The 15,805-nt window shown below is 41.7% G+C and overlaps 1 protein-coding gene across 4 annotated transcripts; it reads left to right on the top strand.

The window, feature by feature from the left end:
* The first annotated feature begins 131 nt into the window (after positions 1-131).
* tecpr1b (tectonin beta-propeller repeat containing 1b) lies at positions 132-14,293 on the top strand. 4 transcript variants are annotated; one of them, XM_044332306.1, is made up of 26 exons: positions 132-1,996; positions 2,187-2,286; positions 3,667-3,899; positions 3,994-4,176; positions 4,321-4,443; positions 4,534-4,656; positions 5,334-5,508; positions 5,766-5,866; positions 5,966-6,067; positions 7,022-7,149; positions 7,297-7,907; positions 8,221-8,333; positions 8,438-8,593; positions 8,814-8,963; positions 9,158-9,315; positions 9,598-9,725; positions 10,209-10,302; positions 10,415-10,511; positions 10,611-10,690; positions 10,789-10,845; positions 10,933-11,107; positions 11,317-11,452; positions 11,567-11,659; positions 11,771-11,877; positions 12,066-12,185; positions 13,183-14,293. In XM_044332306.1, exons 3-26 carry the CDS (start codon positions 3,675-3,677, stop codon positions 13,321-13,323), a joined length of 3,576 nt encoding a protein of 1,191 aa, XP_044188241.1. In that variant the 5' UTR covers positions 132-1,996; positions 2,187-2,286; positions 3,667-3,674; the 3' UTR covers positions 13,324-14,293. The 4 variants fall into 4 exon arrangements, with proteins under 4 accessions (XP_044188241.1, XP_044188242.1, XP_044188243.1 ...); XM_044332307.1 differs by having other exon boundaries at positions 2,187-2,374; XM_044332308.1 differs by lacking the exon at positions 132-1,996 and having other exon boundaries at positions 2,010-2,286.
* Positions 14,294-15,805: the final 1,512 nt, after the last annotated feature.

The raw sequence follows: 15,805 nt of genomic DNA, 5'->3' as shown, positions 1-15,805 counted from the left end.
TCTATGCATAATAAAATACCCAGAAAAACAAAATTATGCGAAAAATTACAAAACAAGGAAAATACTTTTATTCTAATTCTATTATTATTGTTATTATTATTATTATTATTATTATTAGGGCCAGGCCATAATTAGATGTTAAAATGAAAAATAAAGAAGTAAATGTGTTAGTTGAAGTAAAAAAAAATATTTTAGAAATGAAAATGACCCTTTAACACTCTGAAGCTATTGAAAAACATGTCATTTATTCATGAGTTTCTTGCACATGTTTAATGTTGATGGAACCACTTTCTTCTCTTGTGTTTTATTCCAGCAGCGGCTCAGATTACTGTGCCTCCATCTACAGCACCTGAAGTCTTCTGGAGCACAACAAGGCTATATGATGAATTGAAACTGATATAAAAGAATATTAAGATGTGAAGTTTTGGTGAAAATGGTACTAGTACTTGTAAAAAGTATTTTTAAGTTCCATTTTATGATACTTTATATGTCTACAATATTTCAGTGGAAGGTATTGTACTTTTTATTCTACTACATTTATTTGATGGGAAAAGTTACAAGTTACTTTTTAGATTCATATTTTACATAACAGAAACATATGATAAGCTATATTAAATACAATGCATTGTGTAGTGTTAAACCACTGATTTCTAACCTAAAACATTGGGGCAACTGGGTTTGTTTGCATTTCCACCAAAGAGATCTCACCTCTAAACTTATCAGATGTTTTAGCTTTAAATAACTGTCTGAAGCTTAAAGAAGCGTTTTTGTTGTTTGTTTTGTTTTGTTTTTTCAAAAAAAAAAGAAAAAAGTGAAGATTAGAGAAAAGTCGTAGAATGAATACAAATGTATGGAGCAGAACTTTGTATTTTCTTTCTTACCCCATTGATTATTTCAGGACCCCACAGATTTATCTTTTGACCCTTTGCAGGGGACTCGAACCCTAGGTTGGGAACCACTGTATTAAACTTAAAGTTAAAATTAGCTCCAGCAGTAAAATTATACTTATGCGCGGCTGCATCAATATTAACAGTCTAATAATATAACACTCATGAGAGCCATTTTCTGCAGTACTCATTGCCAATAATAAGTCTGTACTTTTACTACTGTAAGGTAATTTAGAGTAAACTTTTAAATACAGGGCTTTTAATTGTAATGGAGTATTTTTACATTTTTATACTTATACTTTAAAAAAGGATCTGAATACTTCTTCCACCACTGCCAATAGATTAGTCTGTCTAGAGGTGGGCATGTGCCAACAGTCTACAGGTTTTTATTCCATCCAAACACCAGGATCTCATCAGTGACATCACCTGCTGAGGTGATGGCTGCAATGCAATCCTGCAGACTGTTGGTTCTTCCTGGCACATGGTTGGCCACCTTTGATCTAGAGCATCCTCCTGCAGCTCAGGTGGATCATTTCAAAACATTCTGCACCATCACCGCTGTCCAGGGTGCTGATCCTGGGACCCCCGGGGATGAGGGAGCTATCCAAGGTGCTCGTTGTTGCTTTACCAAACAACAAGCTATTTAGGAAAGTTGCCAATAAATTCTGCTCCAAGTATCTGTGGACCACTTTGACAACTTATTTCCATCTTTTTCATCGATGTTGCCAGGCTGTGTCTGTGCAGTAGCAGCAGCTCGGACTATTCCTGCTTTAAACACATTTCCTGGTTTGTGATGAAATGTTCCTAACAAGTAAAACCAACCTTGCGCTTCAATAATTCATCTGGCGCTGAATTAATTATTGAAATATGCGCGGCCATTGGGGGAAAGAAATGTCAGTGGTCTCCCGTGTTTGACCAATAGGCGAGAGAGATCCCGCACTCCTGCCGAGTTTCGACCAATCAGAGCGACTCTTCCTCCATTTCCTGTTGCGGACCTGGAGTTGGACAGAGCATTCCTCTGCCCCAGAATGGGAATTAATTACCACAGTGGGAATGTGTATGAATGACTTTTTCAATCCAAAGGTGTTGCTCGCGACAGAGCCTTATATGTAAGTAATTGCAATGCTTTTGAATATCTCAGAGGGAAAGCTGCGTGCTGCCTGCCTCCTGGACATGTAAACAGCTTATAGCCGACTTTGCGTAGTCCATATCAGCTATCTGTGTCATCACGCCGCATCGCATACACAGCAACCTCCTCTGTGGTTATTTGATTTTGATTTTGAATGTGTCCTACTATAGCATGGGCCTCCGAGATGACAGGTATCGGCTGTTGCGCCTGATGTCATGACGCGTCTGTTGATACTCCCTTGACAACCGCGGATCGGATACCAATATTCAGGTAGGCTGGTGTCGGAGCCCTCAGTGTTTTCCATCCAGGCTTTACTGTTGCGCCTGTGTGCGCGTAAAGCTCATCTGCAGCCTGCAGGGTAAGTTTACTCTACAATACTGCAGTCTCACAACAACTATGTAATGTGATATGACTCCACGGTCTTCTCACTCTTTATTTACAGCCACTGGTTCAGCCTATTTGTTTTAGAGAATGAAGTTCATGCTTCATTCATTCAATGGTTTGGATCCATTGCACATTAAGTGAGATAATAAGAAGAGCCGAATAAAGGCCTGTTTGGATGGATAGCAGCAGCCGAGGCATAGGGGCTGTCAGGCAGTAGGTACTATAGCGGATTAGTATCAGTCGATAAAGCAAGTGTCAAGTCAGCCAGCCAGAATGAAAATACAACTTCCGGTCAGAGATTTCAAATTAAAACCGTCCTGCCACTTTTTTATTCTAACGTTGAAGAACAGGTTCACAATTTGTCTGTCTGAAACAATATTCGGGCGCTCATATGAAATATGAAACAGTTTTTGTTTGCTAATGTTTCCTAATGCACTTTCAATGTAAGAGATGGGGAACAAACAGTCCTTGTTTTGCACAAAAGTGTATTCAAAAGTTTATCTGAAGCTAATACGAGGGAGGCTTCGTCAGTCTGAGTTAGTTAGCCAAGTGGATATCTGTCAAAGTTGCAGTCTTTTTAGTACAAAATTACCTCTTTTTGTTTCCCTGCAGCAGAAGGACAGTAACAACAAGAGGAGATTTTGCACTATTATTATGATGACTATTACTTTGGAAGATATCAACTTGACTAATATAGACTGCTTAAACCTTATATAAGCTTCAGATGAACTTTGGAATACATTTTTACACAAAACAAGAACTGAAGGATTTTGTCCCCCATTATTTACATTGAAAGTGCATTAGGAAGGGATTTAACAGCCATCATGAACAGGAGGAATGATTACAATAAGCAAAAACTGTTTCAGTGTTCATATGGGCACCTGACCATTAGACAACTTGAAAAATTGTGAACCCATCCTTTAATCTTTTGATTTTTGAGAACTTGAATTTGAAGAATTTGAGAAGAATGTTTTAAGAATAAAGTTAGAAACCTGAAAATAAAGTCACAATAAACTCAGACTTAATTCTCCTTCTCAGTTTAGTGGCGGACTTCTGAAAATAAAATTAAAATTCTGAATCCTGAGTGTAACCAAAGAAATTTCATCACCCTAGTCTTAGCGGTCAATGTTCAAGGATGAATCTTCATGCAAATGTAGTCTTCACTTCTGGCCTTACCTCCTCAGAATATCAATAAGGCTGAAGTACACAGTCAAAATATACTAAACAGCTTGAATGGATGAGATCTATCTTCGTGTCTCTGCTCAGGGGCCACAATGCCCATCACGCTGCTGTGGGCCGTGGATGTGTACGGCAGGGTGTACAGTGTTTCCACAGCCTGCCAGCGATGGGAGCGCACCGACGACATGCTTCTAGAGCTCAAGCGCGTCACTGCGGGGAAGGGGCGCTGCTGGGGCATCGGCTGTGACCACCATGTATACCTCAACATGATGCCCCACGAGACTCCTATCCGCTACAGGGAGGAGACCTATGAAAACCAGGTCGGCCTAAGCTGTATGTTGTCACACTTAAAGTGTAGACAGCTGTGTGTGGGATATGCTTAAGTGCTGTTTCTCTGTGTATGTATGTTTTCAGAGATGGAATCCAGTGGATGGCTTTACTGACACGCTGCTGCCCACCGACCGCTGGCCGTGGAGCGACGTGACTGGGATGAATCCCCAACCGCTCCACAGCTTCGAGCTGCCCTCCCGCAGCTGGGAGTGGGAAGGAGACTGGTATGTGGATCAGAGCTGTGGAGGAGAACCCAGCCAGACTGGGGTGAGAACCAACATATGCCATTACGAACACACACACTCCTTATTTCTTTATAGCTGTCTTTCTTTCTGTTTCTGCTATTTTTCAAATTTTGATTGATGAAATATATATTTTTAGTCATACTGTGCCCACTCTATTTCTCTTCAGGGCTGGGAATATGCAGTCGACTTCCCGGCTAACTTCTCCCCAGATAAGAAGTGGAACTCTTGTGTTCGTCGTAGGCGTTGGATCCGCTACAGAAGATACATAGCACAAGGCTCCTGGGCAAAGGTTTGGACACTCACACTCACATCCTGTCAAATACTATCAGAGAAGAGTAGTTAGATTGAAGACTCAAGTCAAGTTTCTGTCCTTCTGCAGATCCCCTTGGACAATCCCAGGAAACCCCCGCTGCCGCTCTGTGACATCAGCTGTGGTGGCTGGGAGATGAGTGACCAGTCTGGAAGGTACCCCTACCTCTGGGGTGTGTCCCAGCAAGGACAGGTCAGTCTGCATGACCAATAGTTGGAGCATGTGAAGTTCACCTACTCTTTTTCCTCATTTTCTTTATCTTTTTTCAATTTAAGGTGAAGAATTTCATGCTCCACTCTGGTTTTGAGAATTTGCAACAACAATAAATGATAAAAAAAGATTGAATGATTGTAAAAGTTCCTGAAATTATGTCACAGCAGTGAATATATCCTACATTTGTTCACAGTAACGTGTGTTTCCCCCCTCAATGACTTCTACACTATTGTTGCACACTTGATTTATACATTTACAACACCTGGTCTTTAATAAAGCCTCATCTGTCTTAATCAAACACACTGTTGATTATGAAACAGTTTATATAATTGAAAAAGTTGTGTTTGGAAATAGGCTTTTGTACAAGTTTCAGGTGCAAAACCCTGATTTCAAGCACACCTTTTTGAATTATATAACATTCCATGGATACTGTAGCAACAGGCTGCCGCTGCAGTAACAGTTCACTTATCATTTTCGGCCACATGGGGGCAGCATGACATCATATAACGTATGGAGTCAAACTTCAAGATCTCTCTGAGCCAAGTAAATCCTGTTTGATTTATCTTATCATGGCTGTATTTTATTCCAAGGAGCATGTCATACCTACATACCATATCCTACAAAGTCCAGTGTTATGAGTTTATTTTACTCTCCAGGTGTGGTTCAGGGAGGGCATCCAACCTCGGGTCCCAGAGGGCTCCAGCTGGGAGGAGGTAGAAGTGCCCAAGGAGGTGGCTCAGATATCGGTTGGTCCCAGAGACCTGCTGTGGGCTTTACTCTGGGATGGGAACCTGCTGGTCCGTACTGGTCTCAGCCTGGACAGCCCAACTGGTCAGCATCCACTGTAGTTCACATTTATCCCCCAAACTAATCACTCACCTCAACTCTTCTTCAGACTAGACACGTACTACTCTATGTAGATAAACAACAGCAACACTTATTTTTCAAAAGTCAAATGTCATGGTTTAATTTTAAATGTAATTTGAGCAGCATCTTTTAGAAAACACAACTTAAACTACCACATAAGTTTGCTTAGATGAGCATTTGACTTGATGTTGTGTCAGAACAGTGTTTTCTTCCTCTATCAGGCACATCATGGGAAGAGGTGGAATCACCAGGAAAGGGGGTTGAAGCACTTCATGTGGCTGTTGGAGTCAGTGTGGTCTGGGTGGTCACTAAAGACTACAAGGTGAGTCAGTACTTTTCACATGTACTAGACCATGAATATCTGTGTTTCGTTGTGGTGGTAAAATATCTTGACTTCTGACTGGTGTGCACATGTATCCAGGTGTGGTTCAGGCGCGGCGTGAATTCCCACAACCCCTGTGGCTCAGGATGGATCAGCATCGGAGGGGAGATGATGATGGTGGATGTAGGACTCAATGACCAGGTTAAATGACTTCTTTTGCAAATTTCATCATAATTGATTGACATGATTTTCGCCTTTTAGGTATAATGCAAGAGTCTACTGGACAACAGCAATGTCAACTTTACATTGTAATTGTGCTTATGTAACGTCACTACATAAGTCAAGATATGACAGATTTTCAATGTATGTATTCTTAATGTATTCTTAAGTATATCATTTTACTTAAGCATTCCATCCTTTTTGATTTCTTTAAACCTTACTGTAACTAGCTTTTACCCAAGCCTGCTTTCCCTCTGACCGATTCACTTTACCCTCACTTTGGATCTGGTTTCAGGACGAGCCAGATCAGGGCTGGGGTCAGGGCAGAGAGGGCTTCACTCTGTATCACACTGCTGAGGACTTTGCTAGCACTGCAAACCCTCATCTCACACCTCCTCCCCTTCGGTCTCTCACCCCTTGTCCCCCTCCCCCAGGCCTTCTACCTCTAGCCTCAAGTCCTTAACCCACGGCTGCCCTGTAACACGAGTATAGCCAGCCGTTCCAGCCAATGTCTCAGCAGCAGCACCTCAAGACCAGCCTTATATATCCCCAGACTGTATTCCCACTGGCCTCACATATGGGAGACTCCCTAATTAGAAGCTGGCCAAGGCGTCGTCATCATATCCCATATTTCATATTTCAGGGCTGCAATTATGGATGTGGCTTGTGTGAGGTGGCAGGTGCCAGGGTTACAGTATATGACCTTATAAAGTAACAGTTGCCTGTGTCTTATTAGTGCATTTGATGTATCTTTGATGAGTGAATAAAAGTTATGTTTTATTTTATTTGACATGTATTTATCCATTTTTATTTTGCAACAGAATTTCCTTCTTGTGATGCTGATGCTCAATAATGAGATGTTCAACAGGTGTGTGTCTCTGATTGTTATGTTTCACCTTTTTTATTTTCTAAGTTTTTTCTCTCTTTTTGTGTCAGGTTTGGGCAGTCGGCGAGGACCGCGGCCTGTATTTCAGAATGGGTGTGACCCCATCTGAACCAAGCGGGAACGGCTGGATACCTGTTTCTGCCCAGTGGGGCAATAGCAAAGAGCTTATCCCACCCAGGTCTGTATACATAATTGAGATGAATCTTTTAATTGACAAATTATATTTTATATAGAGATGTATAAATGGTTTTGAAATGTAATCTTTGTTCCCATCATTTCTGACCTGTTTTCATCTATTTTTGATTCTCTCTGTGTTGTTTAATAGGGATGACTGTGAGTTTAGTGGACAGCTGACAGAGGCCTCTCAAGGTTCAGTTTTGAGCTGCACTGACTCGGACTCGGAGGTAGGCCCCACTGACCCGCAAAACAGCACTAATGACACCCCAATCCTGGAAGCAGCAGACCCTGCTGTAGTCCCCTTAGGGGGAGCTGACACACCTACACTTCCCCTGGAGACAGAAGACACTCCCTTAACCGCCCAACAGGATGCCCCCAAGCCCTTCATCCCCGCCAGCGACAGTTTCATTAACAGCCTGGTCTCGGACCGCGAAAAAACCTCCACGCCCCAACCGTCCATCGCAGAGATACCTCAGGAAGAGGTTGAGGAGCCCTCACTAGCCCCGATACTCCCAACCCCTGAAGCCACGGGACACAGCGTCCCCTGGAGTAACGTGGATCTGGAGGGGACAGAGGCAGCTCGAAGTGCACGGGCGGCGGGGCTCTCATCGGGCGATGGCAGCGCTGGTGCCACCTATGCCTTGGGTCTGGAGACCTCTCAGGGTGTTGGGGAAGAGGATGGGCCAGTTTGGACCTGGATTTCCGGTGGAGGCTGCGATGTAGAAGCGAACTCACAGATCAGCTGGCTCAGTCCTACAGGTATACAGACAACTCTTATGCAATGATTTCAAGATTTAAGTATTTACTCAAAATATTATAAAACACAAGTTAGATAAATTAAAAAAAGGTAGTAAAATCTGCAGGTGAGTTGATATAATGATGATACACAAAATAATGTAACCACCTCATGGAAAAATACCAGTTTATATCTGTATATCTGTGTTGTTTGAATGTTGTAAATTGTCTGTCTATGTGTGTGTTTCAATTGTCACATGTGTATAGACACACTGTATGTGTTATTTCTATGGTTGTTTGTCTGTATGACTGTCTGACTTGTGTGTCTGTCTGTCAGGTCCTCTCACCAGTTCTTTGTCACTGACGCCCGTCCAATCAGCAGCCTGGAGCGAGCAGCAGCAGCAGGAACACAGAGAGGAGATCAACAAGAAACCGCTGGAAAGGAGCAATGTAAGACTGATTGTTTTTACTTTTATGTGACACTTGTTTGATGCATTTTCATGCCTCATATTTGTACATATTTGGTCCCATCTCCTTTCTCTTTCCCTCATCAGTCAGTGTGGGTGCGTAAAGGTGCGCTGCGCTGGTGGAGAGACTGGAAGCCTCAGCGGTGGGTGGATGTGGGCGTCGCTCTGGAGCAGTCCACCAAGTCTGATGGCAGGAAGGACAGTATTTTCTTTGTCTACTACACACAATATGATGAGAAAAAGGTTGGTTTAGCTGTTTGCAGTCGTTGCCATTTAAATTCTCAAAGGTCAAATTTGATTCTCAATACATTAAAATGGGGCACAGTAACAGATTCACAGGCTAACATTACATCATGTATTTTATTAACTGGACAGGTGACTATCTTGTGAACAACCATGTGACCTGTCAAAAGTGTGCATCAACTCTCTCTCTTCATTTTCTTTCTTGTTCTCCTTGTTTCAGTACCTTCATGTGTTTATAAATGAAGTGACGGCGCTGGTTCCAGTGCTCAGGGACTGCCACTATGCCTTTGCTGTGTACACAGCTCAAAGGACCAAAGAGAGGTGGCCTCTGGTCCTGGCGGCACAAACTGAAAAGGACATGAATGACTGGGTCAGAATTACACAGTAACACCAAAAAAGAAACATTTTAAAGCAAGCAGAGCATGCAGCAAACATTAAAGTGAAAAGTGTGTTAAGCAGATTTTGAAAGTTTGTCATCTTTTTACTTTTCACTGATTATTTATTCGCGAAAATCTGTTGCTGATCACATTCCTTTTTGTTTCTGGGTTTTTGCTGTGTGTTCAGTTGAGCCTGTTGTCTGACTGTTGCTGTGAGTGTCGAGGGATCACAGGCCCCCCATCCAGACAGGCCCTGTGGTCCACAACCTCAAAAGGAGACATTATGGTCCATGAGCCGTCCTTCTCCCTGGAGGCCGCTGCACACACACTGGCCTGTGACCTCATGTGAGACTGATATCAAATGGTGTCTTTTTGCTTTATGTTTCTGTTTTGGTCTGTGGTTTCTCATCACTTCTTTGTGTCTACATTTTCTTACTTCTGGTACATGCAAGTTAACATGTTACTAAACATGCTAACACACTGTGCTGCCTGATGAAAGTGGGGATTTGTTGTGTTGCTATCTCTTCCATACTGTGTGTATGTGGTAGCATTTTGTCTTCCTCTGCTAAAATGTGAGCTTACAATACTGTGGCTAACAATGAGTGCTTCCGCTGTATGGTGCTGCAGGTTCTGGCGGCAGGTCCCGGGTCACCTGTGTTGTGTAGAGTCTAACAGTCTGGGACTGGTGTGGGGCATCGGGTGGGATGGCACCGCCTGGGTCTACAGTGGGCACTATGGGCAACCGCCCACCCCGGGTAAACATGTCCTTGTAGACATCTACCCATATGTTCCCCTAATTCAAAACCTTTGAAATACTTTTTTTTTTTTTTATCAAGGGCCCAGTCCTTTTTTCAGTTAATGTATTATTACAAGTAAACATACCAAATTATTTTCTAGTTACAGCTTCTCAAGCTCAGCATCTTTTGACAAACTATTTGAAAGCATCACTTACACATTAAATCATTATATTTATTAATATTCTATTATAATAAATGATCATTAATGTCATATTTTTGTCACATTTTATTACAAGAATTAACTAGCGGTCATGCAGAGAGAATCAGTGCACTTCTTGCTAACAGCTTGTAGTTTGGTGAGCGGTTGCTTGAGCATGGTTCAAGACTTTCTCATGTGTTGCAGCTGTAGAGACTTGCATACACAAACACACTCACAAATACACAAATATATAACTGTTCATTTGCCTATGTTACATTTTTGTCCATGTTTGTTTGTTGCAGGAGATGCAGTTCAGTTGCACCAGCAGATCGACGTCAGGAGTGTACATGTGTATGAGAATCAAAGATGGAACCCTATGACCGGATATTCTGACAAGTAGGACCATCTCATCTTTTACACTGTTTAATAAAGTTTTTTACAGTTATTCTTGATCTTTGCACGTGTATTTATTGATGCTTTGAATTGAATTTCTGGCTCACTCCTCCAGAGGACTTCCTACCGACCGCCCTATGTGGAGTGATGAGAGCGGATTGAAAGAGTGCACTAAAGGCAACACACACCCACCCTCCCCTCAGTGGTCTTGGGTAGGTGATATCTTAAGAATCAATACCTCCAAAATCCCTGCACTATACACATTTTACTTCTTGTTTCATCACCCTTTAATACTCTGACCTGTGTTGCAGGTGTCAGAGTGGGCTGTGGACTACAATGTCCCAGGAGGGACAGACAAAGAAGGCTGGCAGTACGCTGCAGACTTCCCTGTGTATGTAACAACTGTTTGTCAGTGTGTTGTCTCAAAGACAAATAAACATTATAAGAAAGACATATGTGCTATTCGTTTGACTTATCTCTTTCCTACAGGACATTTCATGGCCACAAAACCATGAAAGATTTTGTTCGTCGCAGAAGATGGACACGGTAATCTGCACACTCTCATACATTTCTGCAGTTTGTAAATCACAGTTTTTTTAACAACATCACAATGATCATATGTTCTGCATACAGGAAGTGTAAGATCACATTGAGAGGTCTGTGGCAGCAGGTCCCACCCATCCCTCTGAGTGACATCTCATTAATGCCATGCCTGGCCCAGAGCAAGATGGAGCAGGTCCCCGTCTGGGCCCTCAGTGATAAGGGAGATGTCCTGTGTCGGCTGGGAGTCAGCCCCCAAAACCCTGCGGTGAGGAACACCCGTTGAAAAATTTTCTGACAGCATACATGAACAGTTGCTTCTAGCTCTTAAATATGAGAGACTTACAGTGTGTGCAGCAGGATAAGAGTAATGTTAAAACAACAGTAATATTGTTTTAATTTAATTTGGCTCTTCTCTGCAAACATCATTGCTGAAAACAACACTTCTCTCTAACTCCAGTGTGTCTGATCTCACAGGGCAGCTCCTGGCTACATGTAGGCACAGACCAGCCCTTTAAGTCCATCTCCATCGGTGGAGCAAATCAGGTGTGGGCCATCGCCAAGGATGGAGCTGTGTTCTACAGAGGATCTGTGTCCCAGCAAAACCCTGCAGGTCAGTTTAAGATGTGAAACTCACAGATAATATTACAACGAATTATATCTGTAAGACAAAAAGTCGAGATGAAATCTGTTATGCACCCATATAAGAGCTATTGTCCCTCTACAGGGGAATGCTGGTACCACATCCCTTCACCTTCAAAGCAGACCCTTAGGCAGCTGTCTGTGGGTCGGACCTCTGTCTTTGCTGTGGATGAAAACAGTGAGTAGAATAGACACATATATTCTTTTAAATTATTGTTACAAGACTTTAAACCCTTTAAAAATGGTCACCATGACTCAAATGGCAATAAACTCCTGTGGTGTCATTTAGGTAACCTGTGGTACAGACAGGGTCTCACCCCGAGCTACCCTCAGGGCTCTGCCTGGGAACTTATCTCTAACAACGTCACCAAGGTTTCTGTGGGACCACTGGACCAGGTCTGTATTTCTACAGCCTACCATACTGTGGTGTTGACAGGAAGTGAGGTCTGGAAATTAGTTGTGATGACTGTATTTACCATAGACATTAAAATGTAATCATCTCTGAAAGCTAAATGACAGTGAGGATGGCGTTACCTGATTTACCCATTTAGTGTTTGGCTCAGTGATGTCTTCCTTCTCTCCAGGTGTGGATCATAGCAGACGGGGTTCCAGGCTTCCCTGCTGAGACTCCTGGAGCTGTCTGCCACAGGCTGGGGTTGGGACCCATGCAACCCAAGGGCCAGTCCTGGGACTATGGTATAGGGGTGAGTCCCTGATCATTAAGTCATGTGCCCTGCAATGCACATTTCATCAACAATGTTAAGGAAAAAGAGAACAAAGAACACGTGGTTTTGTTGACCTGTGTATGACCTATGTGTATTATAAATTATTATTATAGCTATATTGTTTATGTCTACATTGTGAAATAATATTTTCTTTTACTGTTGGCTCTCAAGGATAGTTAAAGGATAAGTCTAGTGTTATTCATTTTATTCTTTTTGTCACCAAATCCCATTAAAAGACCAAAACCAGCAACATGTTAATCCGTCTCTCAAAACGTTCTAACTTCTGTACCCAGCCTTTAGCTCTCAGCCTCAAGCCTATTTCTCCTTGTCTTCCTGCTGAAGACATAAATCTTTAAAAACAGCTCACAAATACATAGTTTCATTTTTTAAAAGGCTAAATAATCAACTAAAACAGGTGGGCACTGCAGTTTTTAGCAAACGTTACTCAAACAGGGGTAAATAGTGTAGTTGGTGAGGACTATTTTCTAGTGCAAATTGATACACATTTAGTGGTTTAGTGAGTATTTCCGGCAGGTGGAATCAGTTCAAAATAAACAACAGTTCTCTTATTGATTGAAGGTCTATGACTCAGAGGAATAAGATATACAGTATCAGGCTCTGGCTACATGACCAAAGTTTGATCAAACCATTGTTGGTTTTGGTCTTTTCATGGGATTTGTTGACAATGAGAACAAACAGACGTATCCTTTAGACATGAAATAGTGCAAATAAATCTTTCCACTCATTGTACTGTATGTATTTTTTATCCTTTGAGACTGAGAATTTGATATATTAAGCAAGGTTTAAAACTGCCCCTACTGGTGGCCTGGTCAAGTTACATGCAATTTTGTTTGCAGATAGTTATGAGAACGTCTGTGCATTAAGGCTGTGAGTGTCTCCAGATTTGCAAATGCAGGGGTATTTCTAACAGTCACTTTTAGGTATTTACAGTCATTTATGTATGTTTGACTTCCAGGGAGGATGGGAGCACATCAGTGTGAGGGGGAACTCAGCAGAGGCTCCTCGCGCCCCTCACCCTCCGCCTGCTGGCTCCTCGCGCAGCCCACTCCCCCCGCGGCCTCCGAAGCAAGCAAACGGAAACGCTGTGGGTGTGTAGCACCCTCCCATCTCCTCTCCTCTGCCCCAGCTCTGTCTGTGCCTGGATCCATATTTGTCTACTCGGACCCATTCCTGAACGCCCTTATCCCTTCATGTAAAGGGAATGCACAATCATACCATTGAGTTTATACTTTGTTGTTTGGTTAGATTTGACACTTGATCGATGGTTGAATGTTACTCCCTGGCTTGTTTCCCTGGCAGAAGTCATGTCAGTATGCAGTAATGACAAACAGAAAAAGGGAGCATAAGAGCATTAATGTACAATGGATCTTGATGTCTGGTAGTATAAGATTTTAAAAAGTGAGTGCATGTGTTTGCTCTTACTAGGCTTTGACTACTGGATTTTTTGGGATCTAGCAATAGCTTTTATTTATTCTTATATATACAATATCCTGTGAAAACCTAAGAGGGTGGGACTTTGCTAAAGGGCTGCGGCTTGGGTACCAAATTTGTTTTCTTACACACAATCCCACTGTAGCCTAAATTGTCTTGGTTTCTAGAATATTGTTGTTTCGTTTGTTTTTCTGTTTGATTTTCTTGTCATTCTTTTGCATGTGATTTCAATTATGGATTTATGCATTCGTTTGATTTTGTTTCTCCATATGTTTGGGCCTATTATATGTTTGCAATTGAGTGTTTTTGCCCATATTGCTACAAAAAGCCTTCTTAATATTGAGGACCTTTTCAAAAGGACTGGCAAAATTTGAGATATTCATACTATATGAAAACACATTGCTCTACAATTACAGGTGGCTGCAGAGGAAATATATATAAAAAAATGCAATTCAGTATACATCACCACATAATACCTCTTGGCTCCTGCAATAAAGAAGTTCTTCCTGTTAGTATTATGTCCATCCACATAACTGCTATGACCGTTACTGTTGAAACAGCAGGTCCAAATGTCACCATGACTGGACATTCATCTTACAAGGGCATTAAAATGTGAAATAAAAGTCTAAAAATACTGTGATATGTTCTGACATCATTTCACAGTAGATTTAATAATAATACATTTAATTTGTACCACACTTTTCATTCATAGTGAAACTCAAAGTGCTACAGTATTAATAACATAGAGCACACAACATAAAGAAAATAAGAGTTGAGATGAAAAAGCCTTCCTGAATAGAAAGATTTTAGGCCTTTTATAAAAAGAGACTAGGGTTTGTGCTGCCCTCAGATGGTTAGGAATTTCTGTTGATGGATTTGTATGTGAGTAGCGGGAGTAGTAGTTTGTGGTCAATCCTGAAGGAGACAGGGAGCCAGTTCAATTAAAACAGAATTGGTGCTATATGTTCGTATTTTCGCATTCTCATCAGGATCCTGGCAGTTCTGAATGTACTGGAGCTTCTCGATGCTCCTGCCAGGGATCCCTGTGAAGAGCGCATTGCAGTAGTCCAGTCTTGAGGAGATGAAGACATGGACAAGTTTCTCTGCATCTGACAGGGTTAGTGAGGTGGAGTTTAGAGATGTTTTTGAGATGGTAGAAAGGTTTTGCAGATGTCTTATATGGCCACCAAAAGTCAGCAGATTAGTGACTGACGAGGAAAGGGCTATCAAAGGTAAGATGAGGTATGTGCTCATCCAGACCTTTATCTCCTTAAGACAAGTGCTGAGGCATGACATGGGTGCAGAAGGGCTTGGGGCAGTTTTGATGTACAGTTGGGTATCATCAGCATAGCAATGAGAAGACATCCCATGTCTGCTGGTTACAAGTCCAAAGGGGAGTATGTAGAGGGTAAACAGGATGGGGCTGAGAACCAATCCTTGCGGAACATTACAGGTGACAGGGAGTGATCTAGACCTGCATCCTCCCAGTGAGACATATTCAGTCCTACTTGAAAGGCAGAGTCTGACAGTACATTTGGACTTTTGGAATTTTGTTCCATTTGATAGTTTATTGGAGTATGTGGGTTAACAGCAGATAGTAATTCACCTGCATTTAACAAGTTACTTACTGAATTAATTTACTGCAAGAATGAATGAATGAGGTTTCATTATGAAAACTGTAGTTGCAATATTTGGTGATATTTTTGGAGAGATTACCAATCTATATACTATTGTTTGTTTTTAAATTAAATGCAGACTTGACGCTCATGTACCAGCTGAATTAAAGCTCCCCTCCACACATTTTAAGGCATCTAAAAAGTACTCTCCTTCAAATAATAAATTGCCCACAAAATAGATTCAATTAACTTTCTAAAATTTCTTCAAATGGCATCAACTTCTCCCTCATTGGAAAAATCCAGAATCTATGAATATGCAAATATTTTTAATTTCTAAAGTTCAAACTGCTGGACACAAGATGTCTCCTACTTCACTGTAAAGTCCATTCTAAGTGTTTGTGCACTGGAGGCTTCAAATTTCCAAATCACACTTGTGTAAGCTGTATACTGGAAGATGATTGGCTTCCAAAATAGTTGTGATGTAACAAAATCATACTGAGATTTAAAGTGAGCACAGAGAAACTTTCTCTC

Source organism: Thunnus albacares, chromosome 17, assembly GCF_914725855.1.
Source record: "Thunnus albacares chromosome 17, fThuAlb1.1, whole genome shotgun sequence".
Taxonomy (NCBI): Eukaryota; Metazoa; Chordata; class Actinopteri; order Scombriformes; family Scombridae; genus Thunnus; species Thunnus albacares.
The sequence above is the reverse complement of the archived record's forward strand: the minus strand, read 5'-3'. Positions and strand labels throughout refer to the sequence as shown.